Source organism: Balaenoptera musculus, chromosome 1, assembly GCF_009873245.2.
Source record: "Balaenoptera musculus isolate JJ_BM4_2016_0621 chromosome 1, mBalMus1.pri.v3, whole genome shotgun sequence".
Taxonomy (NCBI): Eukaryota; Metazoa; Chordata; class Mammalia; order Artiodactyla; family Balaenopteridae; genus Balaenoptera; species Balaenoptera musculus.
The window spans coordinates 138,738,211-138,759,257 of record NC_045785.1 but is presented as its reverse complement, the minus strand read 5'-3'; the positions used below and the strand labels follow the sequence as shown (position 1 = coordinate 138,759,257).

At 38.4% G+C, this 21,047-nt stretch overlaps 1 protein-coding gene across 2 annotated transcripts in view; it reads right to left on the bottom strand.

Annotated features, from left to right (window-relative positions):
* Positions 1-21,047, bottom strand: part of RGL1 (ral guanine nucleotide dissociation stimulator like 1) — a 286,150-nt gene that overhangs the window by 179,315 nt on the left and 85,788 nt on the right. For both annotated transcript variants that reach the window (XM_036863740.1, XM_036863756.1), the window contains exon 2: positions 4,158-4,321. In XM_036863740.1, the coding sequence (XP_036719635.1) occupies positions 4,158-4,289 (132 nt within the window). In that variant the 5' untranslated portion in view covers positions 4,290-4,321. The remainder of the gene's footprint in view (positions 1-4,157; positions 4,322-21,047) is intronic.

Here is a 21,047-nt window from a genome sequence, read left to right as displayed (position 1 = left end):
TTAAAACTCAGTGATTAAAGGGCAAATTAGATACAACTGAAGAGAGAATTAGTGAATTGGAGGATAGATCTAAAATTAATCAGAATACAGTACAGAGAGGAAAAAAGATAGTAACTCTGAAAGAGAGGTTAAGGGACATGAGCAAAGTGTAAGAAAAATGAGCATAAATCTTGTTGGAGTTTCAGAAGGAAAATGAAGCAAAAGCAATTATTAGAGAAGAAAATTACAGAGATGTAATTTTGGTGAAAGACACCAATCCATATATTTGGGAAGCCCTATGACTTCCAAGAGGTCAAACAAAAGAAACCAACACCTAAACACAGAAGAGTAAAACTGCAAAACAGCAAAGATGTAGAGAATACCTAAGTAATTAGAGAGAAAAGACATCACAGATGGCCCCCAACTTACAATGGTTCAACTTACATTTTTTCAACTTTACGAAGGTGAAAAAGTGATATGCACTCAGTAGAAATCATACTTCAAATCTTGAATTTTGATCTTTCCCCAGGCTAGCAATAGGCAATACAATACTTTCTCATGATGCTGGGCAATGGCAGGAAACCACAGCCCTCAGTCAGCCACGCAATCACAAAGGTAAACAATCAATACACTTACAACCATTCTGTACTCATAAAACCATTCTGTTTTTTCACTTTCAGTACAGTATTCAGTAAATTACATGATATATTCAACACTTTATTATAAAATAAGCTTTGCATTTAGATGATTTTAGGCTAAGGTAAGTTTTCTGAGCACATTTACGGTAGGCTAGGGTAAACTGTAATGTTTGGTAGATTAGGTGTATTAAATGCATTTTTGACTTATGATACTTTCAACTTATGATGGGATTATGAGGATGTAACCCCATTGTAAGTCAAGGAAGATCTGTATATTCAAAGAAATAAAACTTAGACTTTCAGCTAGTTTACAACGGAAACAACGGAAAGCAGAAGACAATGGAATATTTTCAATGTACTGAGATAAAGTAACCTGAAATTCTATATCCATCTAAACTATCGTTCTAAGACTGCACTTAAAATAAAGACATCTTCAAACCAAATAATAATGATAATAATAATAATAATAAAACACACAAAGAAAGACTTTTGCTAAAGTTAGACCCTCAGAAAAGTAAACTCTAAAAGAAAAAGAAAAATTTTCGGAGATGGGGTTGAGATGCAAGAAGGAAACGAGGAAAGAATGAGATTCTATTTTATACAAACTAGACTGGAAAAATTAAGAAATCTGACAATTCCAAAGCTTGGCAAGGATATGGAATAGGGGGAAATTTATGCACTGTTGGTGGGAGTGTAAACTGGTACCACTTTGGAAAACAATGTGGCAATAACTTGCAAGATGGAACTTGCACATAACTTGTCTTATACAGGGGCATAAGACATGTATAAGCATGCTCACAGTAGCATTGTTCATAATGATAAAAAAACTAAATAATTGAAATGTTCATCAACATAACTATGAATAAATAAATCATGGTATAACCACATAATGGCATATTATTCAACAGTAAAAATTAATGAATTACTACTACATATATTAATGTTGTAAGTCTTAAAAATCTTAGAGACAGGTTGAGTGAAAGAAATAAGTCACCAAAGAAATCAGATATATATCACACATATATACGACTATATAAATAGCTTATATGACTAAACAATATTTTGGGAGGATACATATGTACATAATAAAACTGTTTAAAAGCCAAAGAATGATTAAACACAGATTTCAAGAACACGGTTACCTTTGTAAGGAAAGGAATCCAGGGGACAGGATGTGAAGGATTACACATATGGATTCAACAAATCAGTAAAATTCTAGTTCTTAAGTTGGTTGTGAGCTCACAAGTGTTTGTTTTAATATTATACACTATAAGTTACATGTATATTATTTTGTAGATATCAAATATTATAATGTAAAGAAATTAACATTTAGCAAAAAAAAAAGGAATAGAAGGAGCTTCCTTAACCTTCGTTATAAAAATCTTACAGCAAAATGGTATAGGATAAAATATTGGTGAAATATTGAGGGTGAAATATTGAAGCATGCCCTTTAAAGTCAACAATGAGACAAGATATTCACTGAATCATAAATATGTTGATACTCTCCCAAATTAATCAACAAACTTATTGCAATCCATATCAAATTCCCAGCAGACTTTGTTTTTTCTTCATATTTGCAGTACTTAATAAGGTCATCCTAAATTCATATTGAAAATCTAAGTTCCAAAAACAGCCAAGACAATTTTGAAGAGCAATAACTCAGTGGAGGGACATGCTCTACCAGATATCCAGGTTTCCTTCAAAGCTAGAACAGTTGAAGGAGTATCACATCAGCAGAGAGAGTATGTAAAGAAACATGATACACGAAATATAGCATTACAAGCTAAAGAAGAAATGATGGACATTCAAAAATGGTATAAGGATAATTGATTATCCATATGGAAAAAATTCATGTTAAAACAAGAAGGCCCCATTTCAAAATAATCAGATTCACCAATATTTAAAGGTCTGATGATATCAATAACTGGGAGAATGTAGAGTAGGGAAAATTCTCACATGCTGTTAGTGGGGATATAAACTCATGTCCCCATCTTGGAGACAAATCTGGTAATAACTAGTAAAACTGAAGGCTTTCATACTTTATAATCCAGCATGCCACTTCTAGGTGTCTATGCTAGAAACATGTATAACACTGCCTTGTATTGATAAAAACAAAGTTAATCAATAAGAAAATGGATAAATAAATTTGACCTTATTAATCAATAGAGTATAAAAAGCACTTAAAATGAATAAACTAGAACTACATGTATCATCATGGAAAACAGATAAAATAGAAACAAAATGTTAAGTAACAAAAGCAAGGTGCAGAAGTAGATATACAGTATAAAGCTTATGTAAAACTTAACAGACGTAAATCAATACTATATATTGGAAATACAGATAACACGTATGCAGTATACATATTGAAATATGCATAAGGATGATAGACATCAAATTCAGGATAGTGATTACCTTTGGGTAAGGAGGGAGGGGAATAAAATTGGGTGCCAGGACTAGGGTGAGGCAAGCAAGTCATCTAGCATGCGAAACATCAGGACTCATTAACTTTCAAGTTTGTGCAAGTGCAGGACACAAACCTAAGAGTGAGCGCCTCCTTAAATGTTGTACCCTCAGCACCTCCCTTATCTGATCCTAGTCTTGGCCCTGTTAGGTAAGATACACAAAGACTTCAAGAGCTCTCTGCAGAGTTTTATTGCTTAAAAAAAAAAAAATCAGTTGTGCAAGTATTTCCATAGAAAGTGTTTACAATTTCTTTGGCTGGATTTCACACGTTTAAGACTGTAGTTGTTACATTAGTTTCTTAGATTGGAATTGTCACAACATGCAGGTATTAGAGATTTGGACACCAAACACAAGTGCTCTGAGGACTTGGTACAATGATTTCTCATGAGATTCCTTTTCTCTTTACAGAATAACCAACAGAAAGACATGTGACTAAGCTTGGCAGTGACCCCCTCACTCCCATGGCTTTGCATCTTGAGCAGAGAAATGTGAGAATGAGGAGAGGGTAGAGACCTGTTTGGAATTCATACCAGGGGTAGGGCTCTGAGTAGTTCCTGCTGACTTGGTTCCTGTCGTGTTTCCAAACACAGTTCTCCAAACTTCCCATCAATTCTGTGAGCCTCCCAATATCCTCCAATAATTTCCCATTTTCTTTAAATTAGTCAGAGCCAATTTCTGTTGCTTGCAACCAAAGAGCCCTAACTGATACTTAGCCTCGTGCTGTCAAGGAATGAATTTATATAACTCCACATGTGTTAGTTGATCCTTAGGAATCAACTTTCTCACCACGATTTGATTTCCCATTTAGGTTTGGTAGGATTCTACAAGGACAATGTCTACTTGTATATTTTAAGCCCTATCGGTCAGGGCTAACTCCCTTGGCTGAATCACTGTGGAGTATTATTAATGTCCAAGGGACACACCCCTGACTTCTTATTCTCCAGCTGTAGTTGTGCCTATGGCCCCCGAATAAAAAATTGCCAAGCTGGCCTATGATAATGGCTACACTAAGAATGATAGTTTCAAGTCTAAGAAAATCCATCATTGCGCCAACTGTGTCACTTAGAGTTGTCTTACCTCCTCTGTCTTTAAAACTTCCCATATCCGAGCATGATCTTCCACCAGCCAGTGTCCTGCGCTTTCTACCTTGGTGGAAAGTTTGAGTTTAGACACCACATGAGCAGGCTCTCCCACGGGCTTCCCCTCCATCTTGAAAGAGCCAGGCAGGAGGCATTACGGATCTGTTTGGAAGAATAAAGTGGGATCCAGGTTAAGACACTGAGTAACATAAAAAGAGATAGGAAAGCAAACTATCACGCTTGATTTGTGGATAATGAGACCATCAACAACAGTATCACAACAGGCAACAACATTTATGGCCACTTTTTATGTTTTAGATATTCATGATTGGTATTTTAATGCAGGATTCGGGAGGCAGGGATGCATTCTGATAATGGACGAAGTGATAAAAATTGTAAAGCAAAGTAAAAAGCATCCTCTGCCTGTTCTATCTGCTTGTCACTTTGCTCTAGCCCATCAGTAGGAGAAATGGAAATGGGTTGATGTAAGACAAGCCTGAGTGATGTTTTCGTATCTCCATGCCATGCAGTGCATGTGGAAGAAGCACTGGCTCTGGTGTCAGGAGTTTTACTCTCCAAACATCTATTAAACACTTATTTATTCGAGGCTCCATGCAAGGCATACACAAATAATTTGGTAGTTTGGTCCTCCACCTTAAAAAGCTTACTGTCTCAGGGCAGAAATTGCTGTAAACAAGCAATCACAACACAGTGTATTACAGCATAACGTGTGAAACGCCTCAGTAATCATGTTTCCAAACTGCAGTGGAAGCACAGAGGAAGGTTCTCTTCAATATTTATTGGCTGTATTACTTTCCTGAGCCTCCGTTTCATCAGCAGTTGCTGCAGAGACAGTATCTAAAAATTGATAACAATTCTATAAAGTCTACTTCCTTGACATCATTCTACCTGCCATTGGCTTGTTCAGAATCAAGTCATGCCTGCCCAGCACCATACTGCCCTAAGGAATCTCCTTACCTCCATTCACGTCCCCCGGGTCTATCCTTCTCAGGGTAATTTTTCTAAAAAGCAAATCTGATAATGATGTTCCACCTACCAAAAACTTTGCCCGGAGAATGAAGTCCAAACTCCTTAACACAGCATCCAAGGCCTCCTCTGCCTCCCTTCTCCCGCCATGCCCGGCTGCCTCCTCTGCCATTCTGTTTCAGTCCTTTGAAAGTGCTTATGGGGCTTCCGTGGTGGCGCAGTGGTTGGGAATCCACCTGCCAATGCAGGGGACACAGGTTCGAGCCCTGGTCCAGGAAGATCCCACATTCCACGGAGCAACTGAGCCCATGCGCCACAACAACTGAGCCAACGCTCTAGAGCCCGTGAGCCACAACTACTGAGCCCACGTGCCACAACTACTGAAGCCCGTGCGCCTAGAGCCCGTGCTCTGCAACGGGAGAGGCCACCACAGTGAGAGGCCTGCACACTGCAATGAGGAGTGGCCCCTGCTCAACGCAACTAGGGAGAGTCCACGCGCAGCAGCGAAGACCCAACGCAGCCAAAAATAAATAAATAAAATAAATAAATGTATTTTAAAAAAAAAAAAGAAAGTGCTTATGGATCTCAGATACATCTAGGATTTTTAAGCCTTTGTTTGTGTCACCTCCCCTCCACCCACCACGCCAAGAGAATAAAGGCCCCTCCTCCTTTGCTAGTCTCTATATATACTCTGGACAGATCTCTATCATGTCACCTAAAACACTTTATTATAATTATTTGTTTTCAACTTTATTTCTACTTTCTGGTCTTTCAAGCATCTTAACACTAGAGAAGATGTCATGTACAGAGTAAGTACTAAATGAATGTGTGGTGGATTAGTTAATTCAGTAATCATGAGACTCCAGTAAAAATAAGGCAGCAGATCTAATATATTCAAATAACAGATTAAAAGTCGAATTATTCCTTCTCTTCAACTTTTTTTGACTTAGTGGGCTGTAAGCTCTTCATAAGAAAGGGTCAAGTCTAACATTCATCCTGCACCCCCAGGCAGCTGATTCTGCAAGCAGCGATCGCTCATTAGTTAACAACAGAGTAGTTTTCTTGGAAATGTCTTCAAGGAACTGAGCATGTCTGCAAAAAGCAGGTCCTATGCTCACATAACCTACTGCCCAAATAAAAGTAAATGGAAATCGGCGTTGAGAAGCTGGGCAGGGGTGATAGGTCAGAAGATTCGAGAGAAGGGTCTTCTGCAGCCAAGATACTTCTCTGCCTCACATGCTCCATCTGTAAGCCATGGAGAGCAAGCAGTCTGGTGGCAGAGAGCAATGATGAGGAAACTGTTAACCAAAACCATTGTGAAGTACTTAGAAGCATGGAGCACGTAATACACTCTCCTAGGAACCAGGAAACAGAACCTTTATCATTAATGCACAAAGTTCTTCTGAGTGGACATAAATGATGCTGACACATACATGCAAGGAAATAAACAGAGGAGAGTCATGTGGAGGTTTCAGTCCAAAAAAAGGAAATGAAAATAAACAGGCAACATGGAAACAGGCCAAATTAGTAGGGAAGGAAATTCCATTGTTGTTATTGGAGATAATACTGTAAACCACAAATAATAAATCAAAACAAAGTGGAAAAACTACATAACATGGTTTTGGCTGTATCCTCTGTATATCATGGAGACGTAGCTGGATAAAATAGACAAACTGCAGCATCTCAGGGTGGACAATGGAACGTGTGTAAATGTAATATAGCCCAGTGACCCCTTGGCTCTTCCTCTACTGTCTGCCCACAGCTGCTTTCTCATCTCCACGGTGTGGGTGAAAGTTGGCAAATTTTCAGTGTTAGAGACTGAACTCTACTGTGTCTTGACTTCCTACAGATTGTTCCTTACCCTGTTTGGGAGAAGATGCAATTCTGAGTTTTAAACCATTCCAAAGTACTTGGGAACTTGGGACGGATGCAGAGAGACAGCCAGCTCTTATGAGGCTCTTCAAGCATTTTGAGATCCTCCACCCGACCTGAGACTTGACGCCTTTTCACCCATATTCAGTACCTTTCCTCACTCACACACACAAAATGACCATATGCATAATATTATTGAGCTCCCATTGCATCCGTCACCGCGCTAGGTATTTTCCACATTATGTCAAGTCCATATGATAATGCTTCAAGGTAAATGTCACAGTTTTACAGCGATGAAAAATTTGACTCAGAGAGATTAAGTAACTGCTAGAAAGTTGTAGGGTTCTCAAGTTCACGCTCTCTCTCCTAGGTCAGTTCAGAAGGCTTTCAACCCCTACCCTTTATCTCATCACTGGTGGAATGAGACCTCTCTCTCATGCCCCTTCCCCCATGGACTAAAGTGTCACTGTCTTAGGTAACTGGCATAACAGTGCCCCTTGAGAGATGGTCACATCTGATGAATCACAGGTAAGAGTGAGGTAGATAGAGGGAGGGAAATTTCATGAAAAAAATGGATCATTCTTTTTCCTCTTTACTCCCATCTTAACTTCTGACCAGGGCAGGCTTTATGGGTGTGACCTGCACAATCACACATGGCCTTTGCTAAGAAGGGCCCTAGACATGGTTGAATGCTCTGCTGTCACTGTCTTAAAATTCCTAATATTTCAACAAGGGCACCCTGCGTTTTCATTTTGCTCTGGGCCCCAAAATTATATAGCCAGTCCTGCTGCTGGCCCATGCATTATAGGTTTCATTATACCTTCATGCATTATAGGTTTCTTATTTTCCTAAAATGAGCTAGAAGTCTATATAGTGGAGCCATTTTTTTGGTAGAATTAAAACATGAGGCATATGTCGACCTTCTTCTACCTCTGATAGGCTGCATGCCTTAAAGCTGAACTACTGCATTCTTTCTTAAAGCACACGGTCAAGGCTTACAAGCCAACTTCCATGCAAATATGAGCCCACTCAACAGATAAGTAATCACTGTAAACCTAAAAGGCAAAAATCTTCAACTCTACTTAATAATTAGTCTAAAATATCATAGTCCTTATAAGCTCTTTGGGAAATCAGCTTTGAAGAACTGTCATCCTAAAACACCTGATACCCAAAGCAGAATTATTTTTAACCACAGAATGATGAGGACATCCTTAAGTTGGAGGTAGGGTGTAGAAAGGAACTGTATGTCTATAAAGGCAAATATCTGATCAGAGAACACAGAAGCAAAGTTTTGCTCAAAAATTTAAAAAGAAGTTGCTTGAGAGCTGTTTTTTGGTTTTTTTCTAATTGTAAAAGCGTTGTGATTATACATTGTCTCTACTGCCTGAAGCAGAGAAGTCAGATAAGAATAGGGAAGCCAAGTCTGGTGAAATAGAAGAAAGATGCTTTCACTTGACACTGAGAAACAATTTGCAGACGAGAAAAGCCATGTAAAGGTTTTTGAGGTCACTGCATTCAAGTCCTAGAGCCCTAACATTCCCACCAAAGCTGAAAGGTTTTGCTTTTGTTTTTTAAGTTAGGTTAAATCCAAAGACCATTCTAGTCAATATTTATAAATCCTAGTTGTCTTATGAGAAATTGATAGCTGTTAGAAATTTGTGAAAATAATAATTTATGATTACATAAGTAATCAAAAAATTATATGATTATTATCAATGTGAAAGTATGTATTTCCTTAAAATTTTTAATTTCTTTAAAGTTTGTGCTTTTAAGATGTGCATTTTCTTTTTAAAATATTTACTACATTTTGCTTATGATGTAAAATACATAATAACAACATTTCTCCCATTACTTCAAAAATAATCATTGATTGGAGGTCATAACATTTTCTATGGTGATGACAAAAGACATGGTTGAGAGCTTCATATCCTAAATGATCATTAAGTACCAAAAGTAAATAATCAACTTCTCAGGGGCTAATCTTAAAAACATAAGTATTAAGTGACAATCTAAGAACATAAAAATTTGCCATTACTAGTGTCTGTTCCTGCGATTTGATAAATATTATCCATAACGCCCATGAATAATATTTTTGAAACATGGTTTTAAAAGTAAGTGCTAGGGCACAATTTCACTGAACTCTGTTATTTATTTTATTAATCCCCATGCTGGACTTTGATAAATCAATCAGTACTTTATTAAATTTGACTTTCCTTCTATGATAGTAAATAATGTATGAGACATCCCTCTAAATCATTATCTTTTTTCTCCTACCTCTCCTCTTTACATATTTTTGGAAGGAAAAAAAGTGTTTAATTTTCAGAACGTTACTGGAATGGTGTGGTGTTTCTTGTCTTTATCTATTAGGTCCATGCTTTTCTTCAGCCCTTGCAGATTCCATCATTCGTATTAATAATACTGTATTTCTGCTTTATTCCCTTTATACACATAAACTCTTGCTTCTGCCTGAAGAAATCCTTTGATTTTTTTAACTCAACTCAGATTTCTTCTAATCTTGAAAAAGCCTGGCATTGCCCTGTCCCAGTCTCTTCCAGGATCACTTGTCTTTCTGCCATTTCTTTCCTCCTACCCTCTCTCTACCTCATTCTTCTTCCTAATGAGCTGAGGTCCTGTCCAGATAAGACAGGTTTGTTTATCTTTATCTCCTATTATCCACAACTCTTCCACCTAAAAAGTCTATCTATCAAGAAGAGTCTTTGCATCTTGGTTTTACTCAAAGGTTTAGAATAGCATCATACAAAGAGCAGTGAAATTCCAGTCAGGAGACCTGGGTTCAAATCATGTGGCCATAATAATTTCTCTATGTAAGCCTTGAGCAAACCATTTCACTTTTCAGCCTCAGTTTCCCCCTCTTTAAAATAAGTAGATAAACTACAAGGCTGCTGAGACCCCTTACAGGGATAAAACACTCACCTCCCCCCAAATGTAGAAAGAAAAATAGGCATTGAATTTTTTTTCCAGTAGAGCTGAGGGATCTACACTACTAAACAAAACAGCAAAAGGTTGTGATTTCTGTGGGTCACTCACATATTGTATTTATTACCATATCATGCATGCATTCACTATTCGGAAGCCAAACAAACAGCATGAATAGCCCCTTGGAATTGATAGATATAACCTCTGAGTTTTGACTATTCAGGAACAACCCCAAATTTTCGGTCATGTAGTCAATTGTAAGTTTGCTGAGGCTTTGTAAAGTTGGTGTTTAGGGGTGCTCACCAATCCTTAGCATCCAAATCTAAGGATGGTTGGGTGGTAGATTTCTCTAATCATGATTGCTATTGCGGTGTTTACAAATTGGGGGATCCAAGAAGGTATTAGGATATAGCCTCCCCAATTGTGGGAGTGCGTCACAGTGGTCTCACCAGTGTATTCCATCTGAAAAGAGAGAAAGAAGCAGCTGTCTGGAAGCAAGGGATTCCTGTGGGGAAATGGAGACTGGGACACAGACAGATAATCAGACAGAAAGAACTCCAGGAAGCCATGACATAGAGAGAGATTTCTAGGTCTGGGAAAGGGGGAATGTCAAGTCATCTTACAGCAATATTAAAGTTATTTGTGTTTGAAGTGACAGCATATGTCCATGTATGAGAAGGTAAACAGATCTTCATTATCTCTTCCTCTTTGGAATCTCAACAGCATTCTAGTCTGTATAAGGCAATTCACATATTCTGCATGTTGCTTTCTTTTGCTTTCCTCAGCTCTGGTCTCCCCCGCTGGACTGCCAGCTCTTTGAGAGCAAGACTGGACATAAATTTATTATACTGCTTCAATTTTTTTAAAAAGCTCAATCACTCTTTTTTTTAAATCTTCATTTTATTTTCTTTCCATTAAAAAAAAATTCACTGGAGTCCGAGATAACACATTTACCATTACGATGTATTTTGGAACAAATGTCAATCACCGGGCAACCATTTCCAAAGGAATTTTAATTATGTACTGTCTCACTGAACACTGAGCAAAGTTGCACAATAGTCTGTGGAGTTAGAAGTGACTTTCTCTGAAAGCAACTGTCTCCCGTTAAAAGTAGAAAATTAAAGAAGTGCAAGGCATTCCATTCCTTCTTCATTCAAGTTGATACTTTTTTAAAGGGTGATCCAACTGCACTTCAGACTTGGTGTACTTTTCCCCCCTCACTGATAGTATTTGGCAGAAGTTTTTAATAATAATTAAAAAAAAAAAAAAAAGAAAGAAAAACCCAGACTGAGTTTGTACTACCCTTGTGAACCTCCCTGGAGAAATGCTGCTCTTTGCTCAGCAATTCCTGCTTGAAACAGAGAGCCAACACAAGGAAAACAGCTGGGCTCCCTTCCTGGTCTCCATTCAGAGCGGCCAGTCTGGAAACAAATCTGCAAAGACAGACGTGGGGGAGGGAGAGGACACCTAAACAGAATAGAGGCTGAGATCACGAAGAATCCTTCAGTGATCTAAGAGAGAGAGAATTCTAACGGACTGACTCTTTTATGGCCTGCGTTTTTATTATAATAAAAAGCTTAGCGATTATATTGTTTGAAAACTTAAAATGAGATGAAACTGTAGATCACGTGACTGTCCCAGGCTCAATGTTTCACAGTTCTGTGGACTCCAGCTTTAACTGGCTGGATGAGGGCAAAATACAAAAACCACTAGGGGAGCATCACCCAGTTCACTAGTCCCAGGCTAATTTTTATCTTCCAGCTGAAGACAGTTGAGCTGATTCAGGTCAGAGCCATCTTTTAAGTCCCAACGATAACAACAGCAATCCCCCTCACCTCCGCCCCAGTGAATTCAGCATTCACCGTGCCAGGCACTGGACCTGCACTTCGCAAGCACCAATTCCTCCTCAGAACAGCCTCAGGAGAAGCTCAGATCAAGAGAGATGAAGGAACCAGTCCTGGAGTTTCTCTCAAGCCATCCTGACCCCGGAGCTGTGCCCTCACCACTGCACTACACTGCTACTACCCCTTAATAGTCAATGCTCCACTTACGACACGACACCATGTAAATGCTGAAAAATCTGAATTCCCAGGAATCTAAGCTCTTGAAAAGATTCAGAAGAGGGCTTCTCATGGGAGGAATGTGAATTTTTTTAAATGTTGGGTTCAGGGAAGGAAATCTGTTGGGTTTATCAGTTAATGCACAAAATCATTTAACTTCCCAATAGATTGGCCTTTCCACATCTCAGGTTAAAGAGCAGTCTGTTCTCAGTCTTTTACTTTACTGAAAACAGAAGTCTAATCTATTTAATTACAGTCTCTTTTACTAGGCCATAGGATAATGGCAGGTCCCAGTGCGGGGAAATCTCTTTCAAGAAAACACTTCCGGGAGAGGCGTCTACAGTGAGCTGGCACTAGACCAATCCTTATCCTCTTTCGCAGTCTCTAAGCAGCAAGGACACCATGAGTTTTACATATAACATGTATTCTTAATTACCGTTCCTCTTTCATTAGATCAGATAGCACCTTGCCCCACTCTGATTAGTTTCACATAGTAATGATTAAATCCAGTTACTCCTGCTGAACACCCCAGACACCAGTTTGCTAGACTAAGTGCAGGAAGCTTTATATTCAGAGCAGTATCTTCATTTCCATCTAACTGTGTTGTTCCTTCCTTGATCTTGACCTCTGAAATAGAAACAAATGCCCATACGTGGTGCTAAGGCCAAAAGAAGGGGCCCAATATTCATCCAGCGTTGGGGAGGGAGGGATCTGTGTACCTTGTGTCAGGATGACTTTTACCACTGGCTCACATTTTTTACTTTCTTCTCAGCTTTTTTGGCCTGCACCCGTGATGTAACAGGACGGACCTAACCCATGTGGTCAAAAACTCAATGACCCCAATGAACACAGGAACACTAAGAGACAATGAAACAAGAAGGAGAAACCACTAGAGATGCTGCTTCCCGACTCTGACACTTGCACAGACCTTGTGGGCTTATCCCCAGGTGACCTGTGCACCCAAAGCGAACACAACAGAAAGTCAAAACCATATCTTGTGGAATTGGACACAACCTTCCCAAAGGCTGGCACGCTGTAGTACAATAACATTTTCATCAGTAAATGCAGTTACGGTGGCCATGTTCCACGTGTATTGGAAAAGATGCAATCGTTATTTTTGAATGATTTTCAATATTTCCGATTGTTTCAAAGTCTTTCAGTGAACTTTATAAAGACACTCCAACTTCTTTTATTTCTTCTATGCTTTTTTTTTGTTTCACATCAAGCTCTATGAGGGTGTATCATAGAGGATGCATCCTGCATTCATGTGTATATTAGATGAGAGGAAGCTTTTGAATTTACCCTCCATAGTCCATGAAGGATAGAACTCTCACATTACTTTGGATTGAACCAAAAGATCTTAAGCCAAAATGAGGCCACTGAAAACCGAATTCTACTCTCAAATCTCAAACAGGTTTCCAAAGCATATTGGAAAACTGCTTTGCATAGCAACAGAGTCAGGAATGTTTTCAGCTCAGCCTGGAGGGTTGGACCGTGCTGGGATATATGAAATAGTTACTGACTTAGAACCTACTTTTTGTTTAAGAATGCAAATATTCCCAGCAGGGCCAAGCCTGGATTTCTCATTAGGCCTTCAGAAAGCAGCAGCCGTCCGTCACAGTCTTTTCAAAGGCTGCATTAAATGGCTTGTGTATATCTGCAGGGTTTCTGTGTTTGATCCTAGATTAGGTTTTCACTAAGGTTAAGGGTTAGAGTTTTGACAGATGTGGCTGTAGTCTAACCGGCCCACGTTATCTGCCCCTTTTCCACACACATACAGTATGCGATAGCCAAGTTTGTGAAATGTCTCAACTTTGATACCAGCAAATGAGGGGTGGATGGAATGTGGGCTTGAATACTTAGTTAGGTTTTGGTTTTAGTTTCAGAGTCAGTATGAAATCCAGTGCGGCATCTGTCTGAGGGGAAATAGGATTATGTCATTCTGTCACTGTTTCATTCCAACTAGGTTGCAGTTTCTTTTCACTTTCTTTTATTTTTTCCCTCCTCTAACTTTTACAGGACTTTCCACTTTCTCCATTTTTTTTCATTGCCACAGCTTGACCTTGCTATTTCCAATAAACCAAAGTGGAAACTGAATGACAGTGTGTCTCGGATTCAGACCTCTTAGTGCGAATAGCTATTGTGCAAATATACGATTTAGCATCCCTGGCTTCCTCATTGAGGAGGTCAGTGGGCCAATGCGACTTAACTGCAACAAGATGGCAAACTTCCAGGGACATGACAGTTATGTTGCTTAACCTAAATTAAGTTACCAGCACCACGCTATGCACAGGAGGGTTGCCCAAGTCCCTAACATTCTACTTATTCAGTCTAATCATTGTGCCAGGTGTGTATGAGGCAGGGAGAAATAAAGATAAATAAGCACGTGTCCTCCTTTAATCAGCCTACCTGCTGGGAGTTCTTAATCTGAACCACTGGGAAGTCCACAATTATTTGAAGAGAAAGAGATATATTTCAAAATGATAGGATAAGTGTTAGAAGACAGATATGCACAAGGGCATTACGTTGAGAGCTCGGTGAGGAAAGTATGAATCCCCCAGTCACTGAAGCTCTGAGAAGTTAAGTGAATCGCCCAAGGTCACATAGCAGAACGCAAATTTGAAAACAGATCTGTCTGATTCAGCACAAAGCTTCCCTTTCTGTTCTATAATGGCTTTTCACAATTTTCACAGAATTGTGGCTATGTTAATTTGGCTTTGTAACGTTAATGTTTAAAGAGAAACTCTTTGCACTCACGTAGAAGAGGAAAGGCCAAGAGGGTTATCTGAAATCTGTGCTTCCTTATCTACCAAAGCTGAGAGCCCGCTTCTTCCTACGGCCTTTCACATCCCACTCTGCCAGCTCCTCTCCAATCCTGGGTGCCTATCACCCTTCCCCAGGCCTGCCCTTCCAGAGCTAAATAAACAATTATGCCACTATTGCTAAAAAGTGGCAGAAAACAGAAGCAAAAATTGACATTGTCAGTTCTCTCACTTCTTAGTCCCATATGGACATTTTTGCTACAAGAGTATGGTGATCTGAAAGCCTAATTATTTTTTAAGACTTTCTTTAAAACAATATATGGACCCTCTTACAGTACTCACTGACTTCTTCACTCTGTCTCTGGTCTGGGGGTTGACGAGTTTATGATTTACAGCTCAAGTGAATGCTGTGCTCAGGTTCATTGCTCCAATTTGATTATAGCTGACATTGGTTCTGGATACCAGAGCAATTTTAATGATTATTAACTTCACTGTGGGCTGAAAAATGACTTAACACGCTAGTGAAGCTTAAGCAGGCTCAGCGTCACAGCTTCTGTGCACTTTACTCCATTTCTCCACTTCAGTCGGGACACAAAGAAAGTGTGGGGGTTTATTTTTTTATCCTTTTGTGTGTCCTAAAAAGGAATTCCAGGCTAAGTTGCTTTGGACGTATAATATCATCCAGAGGATGAAATACCATGAAATCAGGTCCAAGTAGTTTTGAGGTCTTACCTGAGAAATAAGTGCATTGATTAAGTCAGCCTAGAAATCTGTCAACAGGCCGCCTGGGTGAAGGTGGATTAAATCTCTCTCCCTCTCTGTTTCCTTGCTGTAGACCTCCAGAGTTGTTTAGATTTACTCCAGTTCCTACTGGACCAATTAGTCAAAAATAAGTTCTGTATTCTCCCAATTAAAATCTGGCAACACTCACCTTTCATGTACAACAGGCTGTCCTGGCTGGTCTCACACAGCCAAAAAGGAACTTAAAATAGAAAGGCAGGACTCTCAGTACATTTGAGTAGCACATGGGCAGTCACATCGGTTTTAATCGTAAGTGTCCCCAGTGCTTTAGTCTGAGCTCTTGAGCCAAACTAATACCCTCACTCTCCTTTTCCATCATCTTGGGGAGACGAGATAGTGGAATGAGCTAAAAACTCCTTAGCTGATCTTCTCTGCTGGGCCAAACCATGCAAGTACCATCCTCTGGGTCCAGTTTGGGACTTTTACGAGAGAACCTCTGTCTCTTGGTCTTAGCCAGTATTTAGGGAGTAAGTGCTATATATCATAGCCAAAGTTTGTGCCAAAATAATTAAATCTTGCTTCATTTGAACTACAAGGAACTCCTAGGGCAATGCACTACAGATGTAAAGAAAGTTTGACAAATATTGCTCAGAGTGAGTAATGACTTGCATACCTATTCCAGGGGGAAAAAAAAAAAAAGATCCAGAAAAAAGAAGGAGAAGAAAGGAAGGGTCAGTAAGACTTCCCCAAGGTGAAGAAAATCTATCACCTCTCTACTCCATAATCCTGCAAACAGGCCTGACAATGGCTTTCATACCCCAGTGAGTCTAAAGTGGGTTGCACACCCCTGACTTGGTACCCAAGACTGTACACTGGAATGCAGAGAAAAATTGCAACTTTGATTTGTATGCTTATTTCATCTCATCTGTTTTATTTCTATTTGTTATATTTTATAGTACATATAAATGTTAGAATAATGGTGCATGTATACAATTTAAAAATAATCGCATGTATATTGGAGGACACTCCAAAAAAATTGAACTGAGAAGAATATTCAACCAAAACACTTTCAAAATCACTGCTTTCCACAAATAAAGCACCCATGGTGCATACTTTTTAACTCACTACAGAATCCTTCTCTTCCTCATGGATTTCCTGTATCCTCTAATGGCGAGATACAAACTTCATTTAGGTGATACAAACGAACTTTAACACGTCATGAAGTGGACAGTCTCCTGTCAGAGAACTACAAAATGAGGCAGAAGGCAAGAAACTTTTATAGGATAAAGAATAAGGAACAAGGAAGAGACAAATAGGAAATATCAGATAGTCAACCTTGTTTGTGGTGAGAAGGCCCAGAGTGGGCTTGGCGTGTTTGAGGACTGGCTGAGTGAACACAGTCATACTGCACTTTTGGTCAAGCAGAGCTTTGACAAGGATACAAAGTTATCTAAGTTTCAGTTTGATGACATGACCCCCCCAGGCAAGAGTGGCTCCATCTTGGGCCTAGAGATTTATTTCAACACCATCCAATCAGATACCCGAGCTAGCAATCTCAGACTCATCCTCAACTGGTCCCTGTTACTAAGCTCCTTTACCCAAGGGATCACAAAGTCCTGTTGATTACTTCTTTGAAGGCATCTCAGATCAGAGCCTTTTCTATATTCCAGCCACCACCTTGATACACACTTTCATTATCTCTCGGTTGAACCACTGCAGTAGCCAAGTTACTAGACTCTCTGCCCTTGACTCTTGCTAGTCATTCTCTATACGATCACCAGAGTAGCCTTTCTAAAAACCTTTAATTAGATCACTGGCCTCCTTAGGAACCTGCAATAGGAATGCACCATCACAGGATAGAGTTCAAGGTTCTTAACACAGTAGGTCATGGTCTGACTATGTCCTGACCTACAAGTCATGTACTCCTCTCTGCCGTGCTCCAATTCCCCAACTCCCTCACATTGCTGGACTTCTCACCGTTCTCCAAACAGTGCTTTCATGCCTTTGTTTATGGACTACTCCTACCCAAAATACTCTTCTTCCCCTCACCTTTTCTTTGTCTTTGTTAGAGCAGCTTAGCCTATGCCCTCCCTAATACAACAGCTATCACCTGCTTGAGCATATACACGCCTGGTACTGTAATACATTATCTCATAGCACCCTATTTTGATTCTCATTTGACATAAGGAGTAAGTAGCAGAGCCAGGATTCCAATCTATATCCGTGTGGTTCCAAAGCATATGACATTAACCACTGGGCATTAAATTTTAAAAGCAAATGCAAATGTCACCTCCTGGTGACAAACCCACTGGGGAGTTAATTGCTCTCCCCAAGTAAGTTGTTCCTATTTCTGTCACAGCATTTATAATACTGTGCTTTAGTTTGCATCGTAGTAGGCTGTGAGCTCTTACAGGTCAAGGAGTATTTATACTCACCTTTATATGTAGGGTACCTAGGACACGCTGACACATACAAGATGGTCAGTAAATATTTGTTGAATAAATCAACTCACAGATGTTCTCTCCTTCCTTATTACTTATTTTTTTTCCTCAACTCACTATGTTCCATCCCATCTTTAATATAAATGCAAAGGTGTCAAGAATGCCTGACACAGTACCCGATACAGAAAAGGCTTTATACAGCAGAGAAATTGTCAACACCTTTATAAAGTTTCCTTACACTGACTCCAAAACCTTGCCTCAAAAACAGAGCAACTACTACACACAACAACAATTTTAATGAGATATAATTTACTTATCTCACCTTAAGTGTATATTCAATGGCTTTGGACAAATGTATTCACTCAGGCTATCAACACTAAAATAAAAATAATGAACATCACCCCAAAAGGTTATTTGCTCAGTCCTCTTCCCAGTTGATCTCACCCCATAACTGTATTCAGGGAGCCAGGGATCTGCTTTCTGTAAATACGTGGGACATTCTTCTTTTCTAGAGTTTCATTACACTGAATATCATACAATACCTACACCTTTGTGTCTGAATTCTTTCACTTACCATACTTATTTTGAGATTGATCCATGTTGTCATGTCTTAGTAGTTCATTCATTTTTATTGCTGAATAGTATTCCATTGTTAAATATTTTATTTATACATTCACCTGTTGATGGACATTTGTGTTGTTCTCAGTTTGGATTCCATGAAATAAAAGTGAGAGGAGCATTTGTGAACAACTCTTTATGTGCACATATGCCTTCATTTCTCTTGGATAAATACCTAAGAGTGAATTGCTTGATCATATGGTAAATATATGCTTAACTTTATGAGAAACTGCTAAAACTCTTTTCCAAAGAGGCTGTAAAATTTTACATTCCCATCAGTAGTGTATGAGAGTGCCAGGTGCATCAACAGCTGGTGTTGTCGCTCATTTAAACTGTACCCACTCTAATGTTCTAATGGATGTGTAGTGATATCACGTTATGGTTTTAATTTTCATTTCCTTAATGATGAATGACAGTGAAGATCTTTTCATGAATATATTGGCTGTCTATCATCTTTGGTGAAGAGTTTGTTCAAATTTGTCCATTTTTGTGTAGACTTTTTATTGGTTCTTTTAGTGAGTCGTAAGAGGTTTTTTTTTAATGTATTCTGGAAAGCCGTCCTTTGTCAGATATATATTGATAATATTTTCTCCCAGTCTGAGGCTTGCCTTTGCATTTGCATTTTCTTGCTGGTATATTATGAGGAACAGAAGTTTTAAATTTTAATGTAGCCAAATTCAAACATCTTATATTCATACTTTTGCGTCCCATCTAAGAAATTTTTGTCTACCTGAAGGTTACAAAGTTTATTATAAAAGTTTTATAGTTTTAGCATTTACATTTAGGGCTATGAGCCATCTCACGTTAATTTTAGTGTGTGATAAAGTAAGGGTTGAGATTCATTTTTTCTATGTCGATAATAAGTTTTTCCAGATCATTTGTTGAAAAAGTAATCCTTTCCATATTGAATTACCTTGGCATCTTTGTTGAAAATCAATTGACCTTACATATGCGGGCCTATTTTTGGACTCTCTATTATGTTTCATTGATCTATGTGTCTGAACTTATGCCAATAACACACTGTCTTGATTACTGTAGCTTTACAGTAAATGTTGAGATCAGTAAGTTTTCTAACTTTACTCTTCTTTTTCAAAAAATTTTTGGTTATTCCAGGCACTCAGATAGCCATATAAATTTTAGAATCAGCTTGAAATTTTCTACAACAAAGCCTTCTGGGATTTTTACTGGGATTTTACTGAATCTATAAATCATTTTGGAGAGAAGTGACATTTTAATAATACTGACTTGTAACAATATTGATTTTATTGAGATTTCACTGAATCGAGAAATCAATTTGGAGAGAGTTGAAATTATAACAATATTCAGTCTTCCAAGCTATCAACATGGTAAATCAATCCATTTATTCATTAATTTCTCACAGAAATATTTCTATTTTTCAGAGTAGAGGTTTTATGTATTGCATGTTTGGGGATGCTATTGCAAATGATATTGTCTTAGTTATTATTCTCATTTCTATTTGTTTATTGCTAATATATAGAAATACAATTGATTTTTGCATACTAATTTTGTATCCTGAAATCTTACTAAAATAACTTATTAGTTCTACCAGGTTTTTTTGTTTTTTGGGTTTTTTTTGGTAGATTTGTGAGGATTTACAGCATATTTGATCATGTCATCTGTGAAAAAAGGTGGTTTTACTTGTAGCTTTCTAATTTGTATACCTTTTATTTCTTTTCCTTATTACACTGGTAAGAATGTCCAGTAGATTGTTGAACAGAAGTGGAAAGGGTGAACATCCTCATCTTATTCTTAATCTTAGGGCAAAAGGATTCAGGTTTCACCATTGAGTGATTTGATAGTAACAGGTTTTTTTACATAACTTTATTGAGATATAATTCACATGCCACAAAATTCAACCATTTAAAGTGCACAATTCAGTGACTTTAGTATATTCATAGAAACGTGCAATCATCAGCCTTTTATCAGAATGAGGAGGTTCCCTTCAACTCTTGGTTTCCTGGGAGATTATTATAATGGATGTATGTTGAATTTTTTCAGATGCTTTTCTTGCCTCAATTGAAATGACCATATAGTTTTTCTCCTCTATTGTAATAAGATGAACTACATTAACTGATTTTTAATGTTAATAAACCTTCTAGTCCTGGGATAAACACCACTTGGTCATGGTATATTATGCTTTTCATATATCTCATTGTTGGTTTGCTAATATTTTGCTAAAAATTTTTTACCCATGCTTATGAAGGATATTGGTCTGTAGTTTTCTTTTCTTGTAATATTTTGTCTGGCTTTAATATCAGGATACTGCTGGCCTTGTAAAATGAGATAAGAAGTGTTTCTTCTGCTGTATTTTCAAAATGAGTTTATGTTGGGTCGGTGGTATTTCTGCCTTGAATGTTTCATACAATTCACCAGTTAAGCAATCTCGATCCACAAGTTTCTTTGTGGGAAGGCTACTAATTATGAATTAATATCTTTAATTGATATTCAG